Here is a 23297-nt window from a genome sequence, read left to right on the forward strand (position 1 = left end):
ACACAATTTATATTAGAATATCATTATTTCCCAGATGTTTATTAATGTTTAATTAAAAACTGGTGGTCATTAAGAAAAATTTACTGTAGGTGTTGTAAACGTAGGCCGTTGATTAAGCAGTTTAAGTCTCGTACGTTCGATGTGGAATTATATGACGAACAATCTAATTGGCCCCTGGTTATGATTTTTGACCAAATATCTTAATTAACCTATTGATCCGTGTTCTCCCTATTGACCCAAAGGCTGCAACTATGGGAAATTTATAGGCCAAATAAATATAGTCGGGATTGGAAAGTGAGAAGTCGGGAGACTTGCGGTTTTGCCCCTATCACTTTAATAACAATTTCCACGAGCTGCACTGTGGAAATAAAAAGCTACCCCTATCCTCATGTTATTTTTAAGTTCACAAATGATATAGATTTTTTTACCCGGCACTAGTGCCGCAAGTGAAAAACGTTATAAGCGTGAATTCTAGGTCCTTCTCGAAGAAAAAACTCTAAGATCAAGCCTTCATTGGGATGGTAATCTGTATTGTATTTACCGGAGATTTAGTAATTCGTAAGTTCTTATTATTACAATATTAGAGTCAGTAATGAAATAATGACAGGTAAGATAACAGAGCCATCTAGGGATGGAGTGTTGCGAATTGAGGTTACATCTGCCGCCGCTACCAAATGGCCGTGTCGGGGAATCCCTCTTGGGTTTAGGATATGTCTTGGGGATGGAGAAGGAAAAGCAAGAGTAGAAAGTAAGTAATCGAGGTATAGAAGGGCAGAGATGTGATCGAGTACTAACAAATTCGTTGGTTTTTCTATATTTTGATAATACATTAACATTTCTTAACCATGCAGAATGTTATTCCGATATATGCGATACGCTTGGTGGGAAGTAAAGGGCACAGCCATGTTAATTGAGAATCTTTTATCTTTAGCGAGACACAAATAAGAGTTTTATACTGGTATTAAATTAGAATCCGCGAAAATCCGTATCGGGGTTATCTTTTCAAAGCTTTAAATACCTAAACGAGACATGCAGGTCCCGCCCTGACCATTCTTATCTTAGAGGCTCACACATCTACAAATTTAATATTTTTCCGGGAGATACTTCTACACTGTAATGAAGCTGATTAGAGAGTCATTTCTCAGCAGGGAAAATAAGGCAAACATATTTATAATTATTATCCAGGAGGTCGTAGTTGAGCGTTTTCAGAGTGAAAGAATTTTCATAATATGCTGAGAATTACTCTGAGGGCTAACATGTAGGGGTATAATCTCATGTGAAAATCTTCGAAAGATACACGTTCTGTTGACTGGGTAATATGGAATTCACTGGAACTTTCCTTGAGGGATATTATACACGGCACTGGAGAATGAGACTTATGAGCCCTTATCAGTTCTAATATGATTTGGGTTCTCAAGACGGCTTAGGTGGACATACTATTGTTAGTGACTTCAGGGACGAATCGTTTACTTAAATTGTGTAATTATTTAATTATTGTTTGTAAAGATAATAAAGTAATATTTTTATCATTCGTTGAGTAATATATTATTTTTCATTCATTTATTACAAGAATTAAAACTGTTTTAAGCAAATATCTTTCATCATACTGAATTTTGAATAATTTGGAAAAACAAGAATGTTTGATGCTCCTCTGGTGGGTTATCTTCACATGCGAAATGTGATTTCTGAACGAGCCCCTATGTTACTCTAATTGTTACTAACTACACTTATTACTTTGACTGATGACTAGTACGAATGATAAATGACATTTTTAACGTTAAAGTGACATTGACTTTTGCGGAATGGTTGGGAGGGAAGGGAAAATTTGAGCATTTTTTTGACAAGCTTTTATTTTTATTTAGATTTCAAAACTAATGAACAGATTTATTCTTCTATAGATTTATTTCCCGTTTATCATTGCTATTTTTTAGTTTTTCCGTATCCAGAGTTCTTGAGTGTGTAGAAATCATGCTTATACTTTAGGACTTTCATTTCATTTTTGTTAAAAATGTTGAACCATGAGGAGGCATTGTATTCTGCCACTTATGTGGAAAATTATTTAGACTGTGTTGAGAACTTTCCCAATGAGCTGCAGCGTCTGATTTCAAGAATGAGGGAACTGGATGTCTACTATTTAGGTAGGTTCAAATTCAAAGTTCTCAATGGAAAGGAAGCCAAACAACACATGACCTTCGACAAATTATTTAATGTAATATACCAAACAGGGTACCCCTCTTGAATTGCATTATTGGCAACAACAGTCAACAAAACCACTGCAATTGTCTCAGTAGCTATATGACCTTATTTGTAGTCAATTTACTTTCAAACTGGATTTATAGATTCATAAAAAGTAATGTAAAGTTAACATAAAATGGGCAATGCATACACTGCCCAGTGTTTTTGAATTGTATTACCTCTTTTTACTACCAATCTTTAACTCTAAAACTAATCATATGTTAAGTTAATCTCTAAACTTGATCTTAATTGTAGTCAAATATCTATAAGTGGAGCAATATTTGTGCTAGCTATATTGTGACTCACAGTCAGTTCTTTAGCTGTAACGGTCTTCAATCATTTCAATTCTTTCCAGCTCGTGTTAGGGAGGTTCAGAATCAACAGAAAAATATTAAAGATTGTACAAATGCAGTTCAAAAAGTACGTATATTCAAGAGGATGCAACAGGCACTCATTGCTGCCCAAGAACTGGGAGATGAAAAGATGAACCTGCTTCAAATTATACTTGATAAAATCGAAATCAAAACAAGGGGTCTAGATCAAGATTTCTGCAATTTGGGTAAGTAAAAACTGTCAATCAAACGCTGTTTTGAACACAGTTTTCCTATAGGTCTATTGGTTGACAATTCTGAAAATTTCTATCAACATAATGGAGTCACTCAGAATTAAATTGTGTCGTTTATTGTTTTAATTTAGATTTCGGAAAAGATGAACCAGTTCAGTCAGACATAAAGGAACCACAAGTTCCAGTAACTGCTGCTGTGACTAGTAATACTTCATCTACTACTAATAACACTGAAAGGCCCTTAAAAAGGGCCCGCAGGGGAGCACGTAGTGAAAAGGATTCAAACGCGCCTATGGAGACACACCAGATGGAACCCTCAACTCCTGAGCATTCCTTAAGAAGTCAAATGCCAGCCATCAATACAACAGCCGCAAGTGCCAGTCAAAAGAAAGGTAGTGCTGGTAGGTTCAATTCTATACTCGTCTTTAATATCAGTCTATGTATTAATTTGGCAATATTTATGACAGGCAAGAAAAAGAAACGCAAAGCTCGCCAAATCCAAATACCCAAGGAAGATTCTCCGCTTCCTGACGAACAAGCCATTGATCCAGATGAACCGACATATTGTTTATGCGATCAAATATCTTTCGGTGAAATGATTATGTGCGACAATGACCTATGTCCGATCGAGTGGTTCCATTTCTCTTGCGTCACGCTAACCACTAAACCTAAGGGTAAATGGTACTGCCCGAAGTGTAGAGGGGATAGGCCAAATGTCATGAAGCCCAAGGCGCAGTTTTTGAGGGAGTTGGAAAAGTACAATAAGGAAAAGGAAGAGAAAACATAGTAGATGTAATATTTCCTTCGCCACCTTATTCATAGAATCGCAGATTTCAGCCGATTTGGTGTGCGATTCTATGAGTACTGCGAGTGTTTTGTTTCGGCGGACTTTTTGGCGTTATGTCAAAGGAGGCCATGAGTGGCCATAATTTTTCTTGTTTATTACTATGTTTTGGCGTTAAAGATCCCTTTTCAATTAAATTGTTCTTTGGGATTTAGTTTTATTGAAATAATGAAGGTAGTTTTTGTATGGCTGTTATTAAGAAAGACTTGCCGTTGCATTAATAAAGTATTTGGGAATCATAGTTTTGTTTGAACAGGAAAATGTATTTCATTTTGCTAATAAAATAGCAAAAAAATTCTTAGTCGAGGCTGAAACTCCCAGTTTTACACTGTCGTTATTTGTACGGTTTCCAAGACATTTTTTGAGAGAAATAATATTAATTTGAACTCGTTCATTGAAAAACGCAAAATGTGTCGATTTGATTTTATTAACAATATCAAATCCCATTTACGATAGATTAGATTGCATCGCTATTCAATACATAGATGCCACTTCTAATTTTATGGCTCAGTTGATAACAGGTTAACCTAGAGCAGTTGTTATAACTATAACCTCACTTTTCACCTGCGAAAGGTGCATCGGCATCAATTGTCTAGTTGGATGCAGAATTTTGCATTTTATTTTTACAAAAATTTGTTAAAATCTCATGGTTTTGCTGCAAAATGAACAAAGTCATAAGTCGAACATTACTAAAACTAGTACCAAACGAGCTAAAAAGACCCCCAAATAGAAGCGCAAGACATGCCAGCACATTTAAAGCAGCGGTGATCACTGAATACTCGAAACCCTTGGAAATTCAAGACCGAAAACAGGCTAAATTGAAGCCAGGCCAAGTCAGGGTGCAAATTAGTTATTGTAGCGTAAATTCGGTAGATAATCAGAAGTTTAAACAAGGTGGAGGAGACCTGCCTTTCATTCCTGGCTATGAGCTTTCGGGGGAAGTTTTGGAAGTTGGAAGTAACGTTAAGAGTGACCAAGTCACTGTAGGAGAAAAGGTGGTTGGACTTAGTTTGGAAAATTTTGGTGGATTGGCAGAACAATGTGTGGTGAGCCAATTTGAAATAAAACAATAATTTTTCTTTTAAATATGTTTATTCAAAAAGATATAAGCTGGATTTATCTAGTACATAAAGGATAACATAGAAAGTCAGCTGTATAAGCCCAGTTTCTGTGCCCTAAACAAGACCCTACTACCTAAACCAAAACTTACTACTAAACAAGACCTAACTAATCCAAACAGGAACCCAAACACACTACTAGACATTCAACATCATTCAACATTACAGGAAACTTCCATTTCTGCTAATTTACTGTTAGTTGTTCATTATAGTTAGATGCTGATGACGTGTTTAGAATACCAGCAGAGGTCACCACCAAGGATGCAGCAGTAATTGCTTATGGCCATACAGTAGCTCTGTACACCTTTTCTAAATTGTCTACTCTTAAGGAGAAAGATCAAGTTGTGATTTCAGCTGGCCCAGCAGGATTGGGTTTAGCTGCTGTGGATGTTGCAGCTAATATCTACAAAGCACTGGTAGGTTAAAGGAAAGGTATTAATAAAATTGTTTAAATTTGCATTTAACATACCCCAAAATGGACTTGATAAACAGTTCCTAATGGGCTCAGGCCTTTAAGATTAAGATTTAAGAAAAAAAATATATACATACAATTTAATTCATTATTTTATTTTGCGAATATTGTACCTTCATCTGGCTAATTAGGTGATATGTGTTGTATGATCTATAAGAACTTTTTTGTTACGAATTATAAAGCGATTACCGGGTTGTAACGAAAACTGTTCAATGATGCACAGCCGGTACGTAGATAACGTAACTCGGTGGTAAACTGGTTCTGTTGAGGTGAGTTTATGTAAAAATGTTTAGTCATAAAAACGAATGAATTGGAAATGTTATAGTCTAAATATCTTTGCATAATTAATAATAAAACTTTTCATTAGGCTTAGAGTTTTTTGTAGGTAATTGGCGTAGTGGACACGGAAGAGCGAGGCGAATTGGTGAGAGAAAGAGGTGCGTTCACAACTGTTCATTTTTCTCCTAAGTTATTGAAAGAAATCTTAAAGAAAACTGATAATAAAGGAGTCAAGTTTGTGTATGATGCTGCGGGAGAACCTATGATGGATGTCATAGGTGGATGGTAAGTATTTTATTTAGGGCCAGTACTTCAAAGCGCTGAACTTTACCAGGAAAATAAAGGAAGCTTTCGTGGAAACGAAGAAACAAGCCAATTATGTGCTCTTATTTCATCGTTTTCATCGATATTAACATCTTGGCAAAATGATCAGAACTTTGATTTTTCAGCACTTAATGGATATTTTATATGATTTGGCAATTTTTTATAGTGCTTCCATTGGAGGAAAAACTTTCTACGCTTCGCCATTCTTCCACAAAACAATACCAGCACCTATACCACACACTTTCTCCACTATTGTGAGCCTGAAATCTTTAAGATCACAAAACAAACATTTATATAAAACATTAGTTAATGATACTTTAGAACTGGCCAATGAGAACTTGATTGGCGCTCATATTAGTGCTGAATTTAGTTTGGATAAAATCAACGATGCTTTACAGTTTATTGAAGATAGAAAGTGTACTGGTAAAATATTAATCAAAGTTGATGAATGAGTGGTGTGTGATTTATATTTGAATAATTATTAAATATGTTGTTTAAATAGCTGTTTTTTTTTTCTTTACTCTTTCCCTTACTTTAACCAAAAATTGCTACATTATTAAAGAGCGTGTAATATTTAAAGCACATGGTTATCTAATTGTCATTTTGCCAAAGGCGTACAAATATGAGCAAATATTCTCGAATGGATACTTGCTTTTACCTTTTTTGAAATACCAACAATCTATAGTTGACATTCTAGCTTCTTCTTTAAAAGATTGATTTATTCTTCTCTGTCTTTTGTTTGAATCAGATTTTGCTAGGATAGACGAATTTCAAGACAATTTTACATTCCCAAAAATTTTTGACCATTTCCAAGTTGAAATCTTTGCTCTATCTCCATTTTATGCTGTAAGCGAAGTAAAAGCAGTAAATGTAATTGGGCAATATTCCAAATATTTACTGTCTACTGCTCTGTTTCTGTAACACAACATTAAAACAAATCCCACAGGTTTTTACTATTAAGGCCTGTGAGTAATCTTTTTTTCAATTACGGACATAAAAGATGAGAAAGCACCTTCCATTACAGATGTTCAAAAGGTTATTTTGTTGAGTGGAGACTTGTCTGGGAAATGTGAAACTGGAGTACACTAACTTTTTTGGAGATTTAGAGTTAAAATCTCTAATGAACTTTCCGTTATATTACAGTGTTTCAATTAAATGGATTAAAAAACTCAAATTTAAATAGTTTATTTAAAATTATCACACATTTAAAGTAGCCTAAATCTAAAGTTTTCCAGCATAGTATAAAAAATACAGGTACATGCATTGGAGTAATAATAGTTTTACAATTTAGGAAGTGATTTAGATAGATTATGTTGAGGATTGAGTTTTGGAAATGCGTACTAGGACAGACCCATTAAAGATCGAGATATAATAGAAGGTTACATCGATGTATTATTCTTAAAAAAAGATATGCAGATCTGTATTTGCGATATCTTGAACAACATTTAAAAACCGCGTCATCTCAAACAGTGGTTTCTTAAGACATAACAAATAAAATCAACAATGTATTGGGACCTAACTGAACCTCCAGGATCAACGGTATACTCTTACTTTAGTTGCTATCTGGCATTTTCTCACTAAATTGAATTGCGACAAAAACCGACATCGTTAACTTCTCTCGCTTTTATCTGTAGACACAGCGTTGCATGAATCCAGAAAAATGCCTCTTCCATTATTGGCTATATCCACGTATTCTTTTTTTCCTTTGGAACATAATCTGTTTGAGTATTTGGCGTCGCGTTTTCTAATAACAATAAAAAATGTAATATGGAAATCGTAATGATATAGTATGATGCGTACCCTCTGCCCGGTAATTCAAGTTGATCTACATTTACGCTCCTCACATAAAGGTGATCGTTACACCAAAATAGGCAGAGAGTCTTTGGTTCTAACACGTTCATGTCGTATATCCAGTTTAGTTCAACTTTTCTAATACCCCCAGCTATAAAAGAGAGAATTATCTTATATTATAATTTTTATTATACTCATAAAATGAGTCGGTAGATAATAATGACTATTCTTTTTAAAAAATAACTTTCCCCTTTCATTATGTGTTTCCTTAAAGGTACTTACGTCTCAAAAAGATCCTCTTTTTTAATTAAATAATTTTTAATCAAAATTGAAGGGTGTGGTGTGATTCTTGATAATATAGTGGATGACCATTTCATGGAAAAGTAATACTTACCTAGGTCAACAGGATGGGCCACTACAGTGGTATAACTGGTACCATGCGCCAGCTTAGTTTCTGCAGGGGTAAGATCTACCCTTATAACTCCACTCGGACTATACAACGAAGCCTTAAGCCTGCCTTGAACCCAGTTCTCTGCATATGCAGGCTTAGCTAAATCGACACTAACTCGATAGACTTGTTCTGAAAAGAGAGGCATTTTTCAATCCTCATTTGTACCATTTCTCTTTAAATTTTGCAAATTAACACGAACGTGAAAATTTCCTTTAAAACGTCTTTTTTTTGTGGATGCACATTATAAGTTAACTATTTATCTTAGTCAACATTAAGGACCAATTTTTCCATGTGCTGTTAAAACTGCAGTGAAGTAACTGGTTGTTAAATTTCTTCTTGTCTTAAAATTGATCTTTATGTTTAAATATATCTCTTTGGGTTGCTGGAAACGTTTTTAACCATACTAAAAAGTTGACTTTAAAAATGATAGCTGTCGCTCCTTAACTAGACATTATAAAACCGGTCCTAAGACATTTTAGGATAAATTCGTAGGAAGCATAAATTGGTTAAAAAGTACATTGATGCCGGCAAAATGTGTTATTTATTTTGGAGACTGTAATATATTTTATATAGGGATTATTAAGTAAAGGAAAATTAGCACTCTAATATGTTTAAAACTTACGACAGAAAGGGTAGTCTCTTCCAGTTGCTAGGAAGTATTTATTTCCTACAGCTTCTTGCAGTTTGGCTTGAGGCTGGACTTCGTTTTCCAAAAATCCTAGACTGGTGTCTGCCTTGTATCCCATCACTGCACAAGTCGTACCGCCTTTGCATCCGAAGCATTTTCCGCCCATGAATTGTTTGAAGCTGGAGCATTGTCTGCCTTAAGGGAAAAAAAGAAAATAGCCTCGAAAATCTTTTAGAATGTCTTTTGAATATTAAATTATTTATCCCTATGATGGAACACAAAAATGTCACCCACACAGGCTTGTTATAAGTAAGCTTACCCGGGCTTCCAAAGGAATGTTTCATCATAGGCGTGAATGTAAGTTTCTGAATTTGTCACAGGTTAATTTATTTTTTTGCAAATTAGGAGTTTTGTGAATAGTCTTACAGCTTACCTATATAGGGACATTGCGTATTGATGCTATCAATAAATAGCTTGATTGCTCTGACATGATTGCAGGCCACCAGAACTCGAGACGCCTCCTCCAGTCCATCTCTAATAATACAATAATAGGAAAGAGTCTTATTTAATTACTTTCTGGTTTAATGCAAAGGGTGTGTAAATAAATAGAAAGCGCTATGTTGTAAAACATGTTAAAAATTTATTTTTATACTCAGTTTACTGATTAAAGTTGTTATTTAATTCTTGATAAAAAACCGACTTTAAAGGTAATCTCTAGTCAAGAATTTTTGGTACAACAACTTCTTAATTGCGTTTTTCAAAAATGATAAAAGTGTATAATCGGTCTGTATTTTCGTAGGCGAGGAAGATGATGTTTTCACAAATCTGATTATTCTGCATCTGCGACAGCACTATGGCGAAGAATAGGGGATACATACATGGTACTGCTTAGAGCGTGCCCGTGCACATCTTCAAATTCTTTACACTCATCAGGCAAGTAATAATAGAAATAGCATTACATACGGTTCCCTCCCGATTTCTACTCTATTAACCATAACGTCTGAAAAATAATGAGTCACGCCTTTAAATCTATGGTGGCCGAAAATGTGTATTTTACAACCAGTTAGAAAGTCTGCACTTTTTATTCTATATTTCTAGCCGAAAGTAATGTTTCACTGCATTGAAAAGAAAAGTTGACTTAAGAGATCGGCAAATCAATGTTCTGGTTCTTACTATTTTATTTTTCTGGTTCATTTTTGTGCCTGCGAAATAATACTGTAAAATTTTGAAAAAAACGAATATATACCGGGTGTAACATATCATCATGGAAATATTTTAGGTGGCGATAGTACTTTGTAAAATAATTAAAAAATGATAATAAGCTTATGGCCAAAAATACACCATTTTCGATATACAAGGTGGCAAAGTTTTACATTTTTTCTAATTTTTTGCTTTTTCTCACATATGCCTTCAGTTAAATTGTTTAAATTTCGTACATCTATTTTCTTTAACAAACCACTTCTCCCTCACCCTTTACAACAAAATGTCAAAATCATTGGTAGCCATATACAGGGTGTTATGTTTTTTTGGGCCATGCACTATTTTAGGTTTTGAATTTTTTGGACCACCCTGTATGAATTCTGATACCAAATTTAAATTCCTTTTTCAGTTCTTTAGTTTTTCGGTTTCCCGCAGTATTCGTAGAATTTGCGAAAATATCTATCGATGCAAATTGAGAAGTAAAGAAAAAAAATCATTCAGCTCAGTTATCAACTATGGGAAGCAAATCTCAACATCTAATCAAATATCTGAAAATAAAAATAAATCTAAACTAAAACAAAATCATAAAAAATGTGAAACTTTGACATCCTGTAAATCGAAAATGGTGCGTTTTTTTATCACGGGTCTATTACCATTTTTTTGTTATTATTTGGCAGAGTGCTATCTATCACTCCCTGAAATATTTCCATGATAATATGTTGCACCCTGTATATTTGAAAAATCTCATGCGAAAATTAAAAAGGAAATTTATTAATATTACCACTTTATAGTAGGTACAATGCAGCTGATATAGCTTTCAACCATTTCAATTGTCTAGATGTATATGTCGGAATAGCGTTTGCTGCGTTTTCCATTTTGGAGGAAAGGTATCTCTTTAAAAGTCAAAGAATGAAAAGACAGACTAGCGAATTCACTACCCCACAACCGCTCTTCTGCTCGTCAATCTATTAACTGCCAGTTCTTTGTCCCTGTTGTCTTAACTTTCCCAGTTCTGGTGAGTCCTTCAGAACCGTGGGAAAAGTACCTGCTAATCCCTATTACAAAGGAACCAATAGTTTAGTGTCACCCAAATAATTAGCACACATGGCCACTTAAGAGCGTCGTGGTATTAGTGACCTCGCTCGACAATGCTTTTTCTTAAGAAGGCTGTCAGCCTGCCCTTCATCTTATTGTCTCTTCTAATATTACATCTACAGAACTTAAAAACTAATAAATCTCCGACATATACTTTTTATACGCATTTCAATTATTAGTTACATAATTGCATGTTTCGACGTTTCATCCGCAAAAAGTCGTCATCAGGCCGCTTCGTGAATCTTTCAACCCGAATCTGAACTGGAAAAATAATAAAAGAGAGTTGACAATAACTCGAAATATTAATAGCCCGACACTTTTCGCATAATGTAACGAGCGAATTTGCGGAAATCGCTTTGCTGTCCCACAATATAACGTGAATTACATAAAATTGCATTCTAAATGAGTTCCACATATTGTTTAAAATTTCCCTATGCGATGAAGAAGTCGTCAGAAAATGTATGTCCTACATCCACTATTGTTTACATTTCTGGTTGCATTTCGTAACTGAGTTACGAAATGAAGGTACATGCTTCCATTATGTAACTAGTTGCGGAATGAAACCAGCTGAGTTACCGGTTCGGACTGCGAAAACTGTCACTTTATTAGTGAGAATTAGAAAAAAATGTGTCCTCATGCAATAAGGAAATTATGTATGCTTTGCACTATGCATCGCCTAAAAATTACACGCCTATAGGTTACCCTCTGATGCATGCCATTTGAAAAACCTTAGGTATGGGAAAACTCTATCTATATATCATCTAGGGATATGAAATTTGTCCAAAATAGTTTACTGTGAACTTTACTATTTATTACTACCAAATAAACAACCATATGAATTCGCCGAAATCGGGTAGAGAACTAACCTGAAGTATCAGGAGAATAGCAAAGCAACAATAGTGTTAAGGAATCACGAACGCGATAGAAATGAATGGGATGTTGTTCAGCTTGAGTTTGACTGAAAAAAAAGAAATTAGGAGAACAGAAAAGGGTCAGATATAAGAAAATTATATCAAACAATTGGAGCTAGAAGACGGAAGACGTTCCAGGTGTGCGAAGGAGGCTGCTAAGAAGAATGTAAAATGCACAATGATTACAAAACTAGAAATACGTAACTTATTACCGAAATACTGGAACAGCACTGACCTGCGACATTGCAATGAGATTTAGGATTGTAATGTAAGCTGTAACAAAAATTACCAGGAGATTAAGAAGCTGCCAGGATAATCTAGGCTATCGTCCTTCAATCGAGTCCGTTCCACGCTTCATTACATCATAAGTGCAATCATTCATTCATTATATTTAATGATCGGCAGTAAGAATGTTATCGTAAACTATTGAGACAAGCTCAATAGTTCTCAATGGTGTAAAATGGCAAAATTAATTTCTTTGTGAATTCTATCGAGCGTTTATTTCATTCATTCTCCGTCGCTTTGATCAATGGTAGTAGTAGTGTGGATCTTTATTTAATGATGGGGGGGATAACAACAAATAGGAGCAGCTCGGGTTTATATGTAACCTCCATTATCAGGAAACTAGAAAGTTTTGCTAGAATTATATGAACTTTAGATTAAGTCGGATGCCGCGTGCATTTTGTGTGTGCTGCTTTGGGTTTGATGATGATGATACGAGAAAATTCCACTTGATCGACTGTGAAACGCTTTTGTAGGAAAAACGCGTTTTTCCTTATCAGGTACACATAAATCGACTCGGGCTTCACTTTAACTAGATAGTTTCGTGTTCGTATTTATTCCAGAGCGATTTCGCGCCGTGCCAGAAAACAATAAAAATACCTACAAACATTAGAAGATAACGAAATTACCGCTGAGGGGAAAATTTATTTATTTCCTCCCAGATCATATGCCATTTAAATTCGTCATAAAAATATGTGGAAACTAAGTCATTGATAAATGGTGCATTCTAGAAGATGAGGTATGAACTAACGACCTCAGGCTCTGGTTAATTAGCCACGTGGCTAATTAATCATATGCGTAATCGCGCATTTTCTTTTTTGGTCATCTCGGTCTGGGAGACCATTAGACGGTCAGAAAAATGATTAAAACTGACTTTCATTTTTTTTCCACGTAACGACGCGCGAGCAATAAGCAGCTGTTTAAGGTTTCATTGCGAAAATGCTCCGTGACTATTATTGAGGCAACCTTCAAAAAATGTATCCTATATTAATAACTCTAATTTTGTTGATCTTGCGGAAAATACTTAATATAAAAAATCCAAATCAAACAATATCAGGGCAACAAATACGCTCTAAAGCAGGACAAATAAATTAGAGCTAACTATTTTTATAGAGGTCCTAACATGCTGCTGGAATGTGCTCTAAACACATATAAGTGTTACATTTGTAGCGCGAAAAATGAGACCCAGGCAAATAATTGGTTTCCTCATGGTTTAGTCGTGCATGCCGAAGTACTTATAAATTTCTTTGAAAATATGTATAACCGTGTGGGTCGGCCCGGTCTGACGGTCCCGAATTTACCACTACTCAAAAGTGACTCACCTCAGAACAAATTCATGGCGACTACAGGTCCAGAACGCAATTCGGCGCTACTTGGACCCTCATTCACATACCAAAATTTTAATTAAATATCTCGAAAACTGTAAGAGCTATAGGGAACATTCAAAAAATATTTAAAACTGACACCCTGCATATCGAAAAGTATATAGAGGGCGAATCTTAAGTAGGGGTTTTCCTTTTAACACGACACAGACCTCAAAAAACTAAGTGAAATCTTTCTGTAACATTTTTTCGAAATGTCAAAATCAACCGAAATATGCGCCTATGAAAATTTTAATATGTAACAAAATCTTTAATTATTACTCTCTCACGCACCGGCTACAAAAGATGTTTGAAATCATCGCTCGCCTTATCCACGACTCTGTACATGCTATTAAACAAGATTTTTTTCCTCGAATTATTTCTGCATTTTCTATCCGTTCATGTAACTATGCCAATGTGTTAATTTCATAGGTAAACACCAAACTTTTCATGTATCCCCACAGATAAAATCACATGGATTTAGGTCTGGTGATCTCGCTAGCCATCTTATTGGCCCATTACGACCTATCCACCTATTGGAAAATTAATTATTTAAAAAGCACAGTATTTTTTTTCATACGAGCATATTGCGGTTGTTTTTGAGATATCGAAAAATGTTATGTAAAGATTTTGCTTAGATTTTTGAGGTCTATGTCGTGTTAAAAGGAAACCCCCTACTTAAGATTCGTCCTGTATATTGATGTGTGATTTTCTTTGCAGTATATCGGCAGTTACAAGTGTGTGACTTAATATTGTTTTTTAATATTTACCTTATAAGTGTTAAGGGTACTAAAGGGGTTTGCGTAATATCGCACCCAGGCTGCTCCTTGCCATCGTTCGGGTAAAAGTCTAAATGGCCGCAAGGTTGGGACATTCCATATCCTGCAAAAAACGGAGTATGCATACCTAATAAGATAGGTATAAATTAATACTGAGTGCAACACAGAAATGGCGTGCGTTTATGATTCCATTGAAAAAGACTGTGATTGTCTCTGTGGTATTTCACAGTGGTGAATGAAAATTCTTGATAAATTGTGCGAAAATGACCTCACAATCTATTATATACTAAACTTAAAGTTATGCTCTTTGGTTCAATTTACATTTTGAAAACATTGCTACATTTAATGGATGAATCGGTTATGCTAGTTATCTGTGATAATTACATAATATTGCTAGAGAACATGCATATTAAAAACGATTAATACCTAAGAAAATAATGCCCTTGCCATCAGTGTGGATGACATCCACCAATTCTGCGTCAGATGGGTCTAGTCGTATATTGGCTGGCATGCCCTGTAATACAATGACTTGTAAGGTAACGATTTCTTTTAGAATTATTGAGAATGAGTATATGCATATATAACGGGCTTGGCAGATAAAGGATTGATTGAAACAATATCTCTCCTATTGCAATTCACACCTTTGCAATTAAACGAAAATTCCAAAGTCTCCTTCTAGTGAAAGCAACTGAGCTTCGAAGAAATCGATTTTATCTTGACTTTAGTATCTTATTACTTAATATATTCTTTTTAATTTAGGTCATGGTTCCGATTAGTTCGGATTTCGATCCTGAGGTGCACAAGTTGCCTTCTAAAGTACAGAGTGTCTGAAAATAACGTTGAAATATTTTCGGAGGTGATTTTAGAGATTCAAATAATAAAAAAGTTCTTATAAACATACCTCAAAAATGAATTCTTAAAAAGGCTAGAACCCTTTAAAGGGGGAAGTTTGAAGAAGGTTTTTCGCAATATTTTCGAAACGAATTAGACGATGCATTGAGATGAACGACTTCAACATTTGTTGTGAATAAGCGATAAGTCCTTAATATTATTAGCCTTGTTCTTGCAGGCTAATAAATAAATATTTCTATTACAAAGATGTCTAGAATCATCTCCTAAAATATTTCAACGTTACTCCCGGACACCCTGTATAAGAGTATAAACTCTTTAGCGGATAAAAGCATACTATGTGGTCAGCGGAGTTTCCGAATTTACCACACAGTTTGCAAGATGCCTGCAAAGTGGCAAAATTTTTAAATAGTACACACCTGGAAGTATGGCTCTGCAGGATCCAATCCAGTAATTCTTCCCAATCCTGGAACTAAATTGCCCGCGTATCCAGCTGTATGTGCTCCTAAAGAGTGGCCAATTATGTGGACGTTCTTTGAATCCAAATCGTAGTTGTTCTGAAGCATTACCGAATGTTACATAGAGAATAACGACTAAGTAGCATGAAAAGGTAAATTTCTGATTAGACTTATTAGGAAATTAGGGCCATTCATTACAAACACAGACAAACACATATGTTGTCTTATTGTGATCCAATTAAAATCTGTTATCTTCGAAGCAAATTATTTCTCTCCATGTAAAGCAGATACATATCTACATATAAAGATATATCTATGAGATAAAGATTTTATGGTGTTTATCTGTCTGGTCAAAGTAGACGTGTGCTAATGAGTACTTTCCTATGATCACTAGTACGCTACCATTAACACTTATACGCCTTGTCAGTTGAATGTGCTCATTATATTTATTGCAAATTAGCGGGCTTGAGTCTTAAAATTAATATTACTAGTATAAGCATAGCAATGTCTGTTTTAATTTTTACTTTGCACGTGTTGCATAAAATTAAACGGATTTTAAGACTACATTCATATACTGCGTATTGAAATTTTTTGTGCTGAGAAGCTCTGGTTTACATAAATCTACTTGGGTTCAATTCATGTGTACCTCCAGTTTTACCAATAAGCCACCGACCCATAAATCGACTCAAGCAACCAGTCCAATGTATGTCTAGTATTTTAATACATTAGTAAAAGTACCTACTCAGTACTAAGCATAAGGATGATAGAGTTGTTTAAACTCACAACTATAGAGGATGGGGTCATGAAGTCGTTCCGTTCCGTGCTTGTGAGGTACCGAACGGTTATATCTATATGAATTTGCCTACTTAAGAAAACTTCCTTAATATTCTGTTGGTTCGGTTAGTACTGCGGTCTGTGCATGTCGGGTGTACAGGGTGTTTATTAAGTATGTGTACAAATTTTAAAGAATGAACCATCGACTAATTTTAAAGTAAAACGTTCATGTGAACATGGGTCCGTATCGGCTTGGTTTTTGAGATACAGTTTCAAAATTTTTTTTTCTTTGGTATTTTGATTATATTTTTGTTCAATAACATGTCAATTCGATGAAATTCTGGATACTGAGAGTATAAGTTATGAGAAACTCAAAATATTTATTTATCTTTTTTTAATGTTAGAGGGCACTACATACAGTGTTGTACTTGGATTTAAGTAACTGTAACTCTTAGGGTTTGTCGCTGAAAGCAGCCGTTTTGGAAAAAAACGGGTTTAAACTTAAACCTGCGTTAGAAATTTGTGAGTTGAATCGCTGAGAGTTTTTAAAAAATACGCGGAAAATGTGTCTTTTGTTGATTGTATTGTGATGTGACAAACTTAGATCACTTACAAGACTAAGACTAAACTATTTTTACAAATAAGTTAATAACATTTATAATAGTTGCTAAAAATAACTGTCGCCTACTGCAATGCATGCATCAATTCGCCTTAACATTGATTGATGAACTCTTTCAAATATACATAGTGTCTGATTAATATAATCAAATAATAAATAAATATAATGAAAATACCAAACAAACATTTTTTTGAAGCCCTGTATCTCAAAAACCAAGCTAATACGGACCCATGTCATATGAATTTTTTATCTTAAAATTAGTCAAAGATTTACTTTTTGAAGTTTGTACAAGTACTTAATAAACTTCATGTATATACAGTACGAATCATGCATTTTCATGGTTAGAGAAAAATTAAATTTTAGATTGCTCATCTCGCATTTTTAGAAGAAATCAGAAAATAATATGATAGCAAACCTGTCTACTTACCACTAAATAATTAATGAGATAAGCTATCTCTAAACCGACTAGTCTAGTGTTTGCAGTAGCCTGAGTATAGAGAGGAAGACTTCCTCCTGCCCAATCTACAACAATCACATTGAGGTCCTCTGCTTTCAGAAGTTCGTCTCTCATATCTTTCACCTTAAAAGGAAGAGAAAATCATCAATAAGTTGCCCACTTTCATTTTGATATAGTATTTAGGTGTAAAATTGAAACAGATTTTAAATAAAATCATGCTTTATTGTCCTAAATGCAACAATTGAGTTAAGAGAGCAAACATCGCAACAATAAAGATGGAACAATATAAAGCTGACCGTACAAATATGGAATCTGAATTAATCTGAACTAACCTGGGCTAACCTGAACCAGCGAACATAAACTTATTATAAAAAATTGTAGTATAGAAACTTTGATCTACCATTTCGGCCAGACTGAACTTGACCTGATCGCGTCTGTTAAAAACAATTTTTATAGTATGCTCATGAAAGTTTGACGCCCATGAAGGCTCTCATATTTCGGGAATCGAAAATATAATTCAAATCATTTACACCCATACGTCTTAATTTCAGTAAAAAAATATATAGCTGGAGAATGTGGATAGAGGATTGTCTGCGTTGGGTGACGGAAATAAAGATGCTGCGCCAAAACGCATGATCGACTGAGATCGGTCAGCACAGTTGGCATGTTTTACTATACGTAAAAATGAAATGCATGATTACCCATTGAATGGACCTCATCGAAATGCCGATTTCGTTCATGGTACATAAAAGAACATACCGAACACGAGATTAAAACGCTTCCTTTATTCTATGCTATGAAGTAGCATGTAGATGGTAGCCACAATTAATTTAAAGCAGAACTTGTTAAGCCGGCATTTGGGTGAAACTGTTCTATAATTGGTGACAACGAGACATTTTTTAAATTTCATCCTCCAGAATACCACTTATAAATTTAAAATAGCATAGAACAGTTTCACTGTATTTTTTTGTTCTACAATCCAACAGCCTACTACAGATAGCTAGACACATATTTTAGAATATAGGAAGCTTCAAGTCCAATTAAAATGTTCACGGGCATAATCATAGGCCACGGTTTACGGCTGATGTGGCATAATAAAAAATAAAAAAATAATTGTTTTGGTCACTACACAGCGATTCGAGTTTTAATTACGCGATTTCTTGTAGAGATACTGCACAGGCATATTCGGATTTCAGCAGACAGGACGTGGCGAGTATAGTTATACAGGGTTAGCCACGCAACCCGATCATTAGAACATTTTTGACTTCCCACTATCGTAGCTTAATGAAAGTTGGTTTCAGACAATTTTGAATCCATATAAAATATTTCCAAAATGGTGGCACTTCCGGTATAACCGGAAGTGTTATCAACTTCGTTATTTTAAATAGAACTTCCTAATTTTTTTGTCTTTTTCGGATTTTTCGTTAAATTTTAAGGTCAGTTTATGTAAAGTGTCTTGTGTCAAAAATTTGCCATTTTCGAGTCATACCGGAAATTTTGAAAATTTTGACAGCTGCAAAGTCATGGAAATCGGCATTGTGTAATCTAGCCTTAAACTAAATTTCAATGGGCTACGATACTGAGAAGTCAAAAATTTTCTCATGAACGGGTTGCGTAGCTAACGCTGTATATATTATAGGTATACATATGTGTACTATAGGTATATAGGCAAGTATTCCCGAAGGGACATTTGCCTTTTCTGAAATACCAATAATCTACAGTTATTTAGAGGCAAGTTCTTGTGTCTTATCGGGTCACGAAACTCTCTTACATGTAAGCTTAAATATCACTATGTTTGACTTCGCTCAACATATTATTTAAACCGGTTCTTGTTGAAAGGTATGAGGTAAACACCAAAGAGTAGTTAATCCATAATTATTTTAAATCTTGACATTATCGTGAGTCCTCCAAGTTCATTGCCGGATAGGGTTTTGCCACACAGGGAAAGTTTACTTTTTCTTTCACTTGATAATGATCGAAGGATTTGTAAAATTTAAATAATGTATTCGCCCTATGGCTCTCGAAGCGGCAGTTGTGTGTACGTTTATGACACTTTTATATCGCTTCTCATAAAATTTAGCGAATGTGAAAAAAAATGTGAAACTTTGTTGTATGCGTTTGTACACTTGACGGTTTCATTGCAAAATGATAATTATCTCTTCACAGTGGACATAAAGAATGCAGTTAACTTACCCAGTTGGAAAGCGGAGTGTCTATAAATCCATGAATGATGAATTTGATTTTTTTCTCGGGATCCAAGTTGGACTTTTCGATGGACTCATTTTTGGCTTTTAGCAATTGGCCCTGAAAATAGCAAATAACCATACGAATATTCGACGATACAAGATGGTGCAAGAGACATTTTACCGAGAGCTACTTTTACCGTGTGTAACATATCTTACCAACTATTTATTTTTATTTTAACTGAAGTTTTAATTTTAATCATTTTTATTAAACATTTCTTTTTCATTAAACAACCTCACCGTAAAGACATTTTCAAAGTTTAAATACGCTTTAGAGGTTACCGAGGGCATTGGAGACTAGGGAGTATTTCTCACTTTATTGAATGAGTACTACTAATGAGCTTTGCATTAAAAAAAATTAATGAAGAATAAATTTGTTAATAAAAAAATATTCTCACCTCAGTAGGGTTCAGTCTGGTATATAATATAAACCTAGTATTTATCACAGATCTGGGCAAGGGGAAAACGTTGAACGGGCGGTGAATCAAGTGATACCAACTCCTGGTAATGTTGAGACAACCCAGTTCATCGTAACATCGGGTCTCGTTTTCGACTGAAAAAGCAAGAAACTTGGTTGTTTTTTCAATAGTACGTTTAACACTTACATGGCAGCCACGGCAAATTTAAATTGACTTCGATGCCGATTTTGTCCGATCTGGACCAGTTCACATCAAGGATCCCGGCAAAACAGAGTTCAGTGACCAGGTAAACTACACTGAAAAGTTGCACATATGACACAACCATTATCCGTCTTTAAAGTTCCAGAAATCATAAGACTTGGTGGACTGAGGCTGCTCAGCCCTAGTCCTTTTCTTTAAGAACCGCTTAAAGTTTTCACTGCACTAATGCTTTCGGGTTACAATATTTCTATTTGACCATGTCCACAGAATGATTTCACTTATCAGCACTAGAATTCACTTAGTGATGCTCTGATGATGTCTGGAGAGTTACTGTGCTACACGCCTACTGAAGAACTACACCTGTAACGAAGGAAATATGCGGTTAGAATGATTTAAAATTCAATTCACAGTTTCACGATTAAAACGTCCTACTGCTCATTTATTATATGAGTTGCTTAATCGGTCTCGAGTTGAATCATATGAGGATTACTAATGGGTTATTTACTCCAAAAGTGGATGCAATTGGTGACCATCCTTATGAACGCAGCATGTGAACATTTGCTGGGATTTTATCTTTATTTTTACTTTTTAATTATTAAATTTGTACTACGAGTGTAACAAAGAAATTCTACAGTTTTGCATCAAAAATACATGGGATGCGGACAATTAAAAATAAGCATTTTGGGTTAGAGGCAGTTTCTCAGAAGTAGTTATCTAGAAAATCATAGTGATTTATCAAAATATCGAAATAAAATCGAATATTTTTGTTTTTGCGATGAGCCAGAAAGTATTTTTATTTTTATTTTTCTATTTCGGGGCCAAATGTTGCCGGTTAACATCGAAACATTGATGTAAAGGTTCAGCAAATAGTTCTTTTCCTAACTTGTGCGGAAAGGAATAGTTTTTCACAAGTGACTGCCATTGAACGAGCGATTTGAGGTGGATTTTTGCAAACAGTCAAAGTGACAGTTGCGCAAGATTTACGAATTTTTCTTGTACGAGCACACTGTGACCTTAGTTATTTTGTTTGATGAACAAAAGTCACAGGCTTAGGCAATCTGTGTCGGAAAGTAACTGTTAGTGCCACTTTTCGGAAAAAAAGCATCTGATCTTTCCGCAGTGATGCGGGAAAGACCATTTTGCGCTTAATTCACCTCATGCATTAAGAAAACCCATTTTCTCATCCCTGTTATTTTGTTTTCTGATCCATACACCTGTGAAATAATACTCTTTTTTTTTAATTATTTTTTAACTTAGTCCGTCATTGTATAATTGTGAACATAGTGAATGTCCAAAGTTGATGCCTTTGGAATCTTGGAAACAGTAAGATAAAGTGAATTGAAGCTCCAGGAACGTGAGAAAAATTGAAAATTTCCAAAATTTTGTGAAAGCATTATTAGGCCCATTTTATTCTTTGCTGATAACTTTAACATTAAGCTACAGTTTCTATAGAAATCGAGAGTCTGGCCAATACCCGTACTCTATTTTCAATGTATCTATGGAATTTCGCTTATAGTAAAAGTTGATCGCACGTCAATTGATGGTTTAATGGAAACCCCGCTAGTCATTTTTTTTTGTTATTTAAGAAAGTTTTCATTTAAAGATAAGCTGAAAATGATTGCCAATGTTGGTCATAGTATAGGGAGAAATATGCTAAAATTCCATAAATACGGTTGATACAAAAGCATCATAGACAGACTTACTTTCTTCAATTTAATGCTCTTTTATTATGCATTTATCCAATTTTTGCAGTTGCGAAGAAAGGCTGGAGGCGGGCTGTAACCAGATCAAGAATTAAAAAAATTCGATAAAATAAAACAAACATGTATAGGCGTGATCTAATTGTAAACGTGAAAGTATAAATACATCACTTGGTACAAAATAATTAATGGAATTAGCATTGATATCTTGTCGTTGGGTACTATACCAAACAACCATGGTCAGAATTCTAGTCCACAATTATAACTAACATTTTATTAAAGAAAGAAATATCATGTATATTCATGAATTTATGATTTACTTGGCTAATTTGAGATTTGTGCCTATACTGTTATATAAATCGCAAGGTCACCTTACACTCTTCACTTCATGACTACGTGCGATATGAATGCCTAATTCTGTATTGTTGAGATAATTGTTATTAAAGTAAATTTGTTCATTCGTTGTCACTTAATGCACCAAGCTTGTTTAAATTAGTCGATTTTTTAAAGAAACTATTGAACAGTTTTTGAGATACATCAAATTGTCCAATACACCACCATGAAATTTTGTGATCTTTAAATCCGTAAGAAGCCACAAATATACAATATTGAGGAACACTGTGATTAAGAACATTTCACCAAACGGTACGAATTAGGAAGCTTACAATGGAACGTAGGAGGTATCTTTTCCCATTCACTAGAACAATAATTCTTCACGTACACAAAAGCACTGTAGAAACTTCCACCTTCAAGCAAAGGACCACAAATTGTCCGAGATCAGTAAATGACCCAATAAACTCGATTTCGGAGCCAGTACCATCGACGGTGCCATCGACAATACAGCATTAGCGGACAACTGCAAGCGCAAGTAACCATCCACTACTTCCTTCGCGGTACCAACCGAAAATGACGGGGATTGCGGCCTGGTACTACCACTAGGCTAATTTACCTTTCATGTCTTACAAACCGGTGTTGTCGAATTAATGACACCTGATCAGCTATTATCGAGTGATAAAACGTTTGAGGGGATTTTTATTAATTAGAGATGAATTGCTCTTACTATCTATCATACAAATAAATAACCCACAAACCATTGGAAGGTGGTCGCGCTTCAACAATCTCAACATGTTACATAAGAAGCTCAACATCAAAACAAAGTAGTGTTACGCAAGGGAATAATGAGTGTTGCAGTGAAAAGCTTTCTATCGAGGTCGTTTCAGGCTGGTTTGGAGGACCTGATGC

The 23297-nt window shown here is 34.9% G+C and overlaps 4 protein-coding genes across 6 annotated transcripts in view; 3 read left to right on the top strand and 1 right to left on the bottom strand.

The window, feature by feature from the left end:
• The window catches only part of LOC136410077 (uncharacterized), a 108357-nt gene that overhangs the window by 81571 nt on the left and 3489 nt on the right, over positions 1 to 23297 (top strand). The gene's annotated exons all lie outside the window — the stretch shown is intronic.
• LOC136410003 (inhibitor of growth protein 1) lies at positions 1824 to 3883 on the top strand. The gene is made up of 4 exons (XM_066391895.1): positions 1824 to 2138; positions 2591 to 2794; positions 2932 to 3201; positions 3268 to 3883. The coding sequence occupies exons 1-4, from the start codon at positions 2009 to 2011 to the stop codon at positions 3585 to 3587; spliced, it is 924 nt and encodes a 307-aa protein (XP_066247992.1). The 5' UTR covers positions 1824 to 2008; the 3' UTR covers positions 3588 to 3883.
• On the top strand, positions 4280 to 6337 carry LOC136410018 (quinone oxidoreductase-like protein 2). Its single transcript, XM_066391914.1, has 4 exons — positions 4280 to 4690; positions 4975 to 5178; positions 5620 to 5798; positions 6004 to 6337. The coding sequence occupies exons 1-4, from the start codon at positions 4307 to 4309 to the stop codon at positions 6287 to 6289; spliced, it is 1053 nt and encodes a 350-aa protein (XP_066248011.1). The 5' UTR covers positions 4280 to 4306; the 3' UTR covers positions 6290 to 6337.
• The window catches only part of LOC136410078 (pancreatic triacylglycerol lipase-like), a 36329-nt gene continuing 20050 nt past the window's right edge, over positions 7019 to 23297 (bottom strand). The window contains exons 1-13 of one of the 3 annotated variants that reach the window (XM_066392022.1): positions 23005 to 23023; positions 20341 to 20715; positions 20134 to 20288; positions 19686 to 19796; positions 17463 to 17615; positions 15604 to 15741; positions 14762 to 14849; positions 14327 to 14462; positions 9141 to 9241; positions 8702 to 8902; positions 8023 to 8208; positions 7638 to 7779; positions 7019 to 7581 (exon numbers count right to left, since the gene is read on the bottom strand). In XM_066392022.1, the coding sequence (XP_066248119.1) occupies positions 7446 to 7581; positions 7638 to 7779; positions 8023 to 8208; positions 8702 to 8902; positions 9141 to 9241; positions 14327 to 14462; positions 14762 to 14849; positions 15604 to 15741; positions 17463 to 17615; positions 19686 to 19796; positions 20134 to 20288; positions 20341 to 20479 (1686 nt within the window). In that variant the 5' untranslated portion in view covers positions 20480 to 20715; positions 23005 to 23023 and the 3' untranslated portion in view covers positions 7019 to 7445. Of the gene's footprint in view, positions 7582 to 7637; positions 7780 to 8022; positions 8209 to 8701; positions 8903 to 9140; positions 9242 to 14326; positions 14463 to 14761; positions 14850 to 15603; positions 15742 to 17462; positions 17616 to 19685; positions 19797 to 20133; positions 20289 to 20340; positions 20716 to 23004; positions 23024 to 23297 lie in introns of those variants that run through there. The other 2 variants (XM_066392023.1, XM_066392021.1) reach the window with 2 other exon arrangements.

The sequence above is a fragment of the Euwallacea similis genome, chromosome 7, assembly GCF_039881205.1.
Source record: "Euwallacea similis isolate ESF13 chromosome 7, ESF131.1, whole genome shotgun sequence".
Classification (NCBI taxonomy): domain Eukaryota; kingdom Metazoa; phylum Arthropoda; class Insecta; order Coleoptera; family Curculionidae; genus Euwallacea; species Euwallacea similis.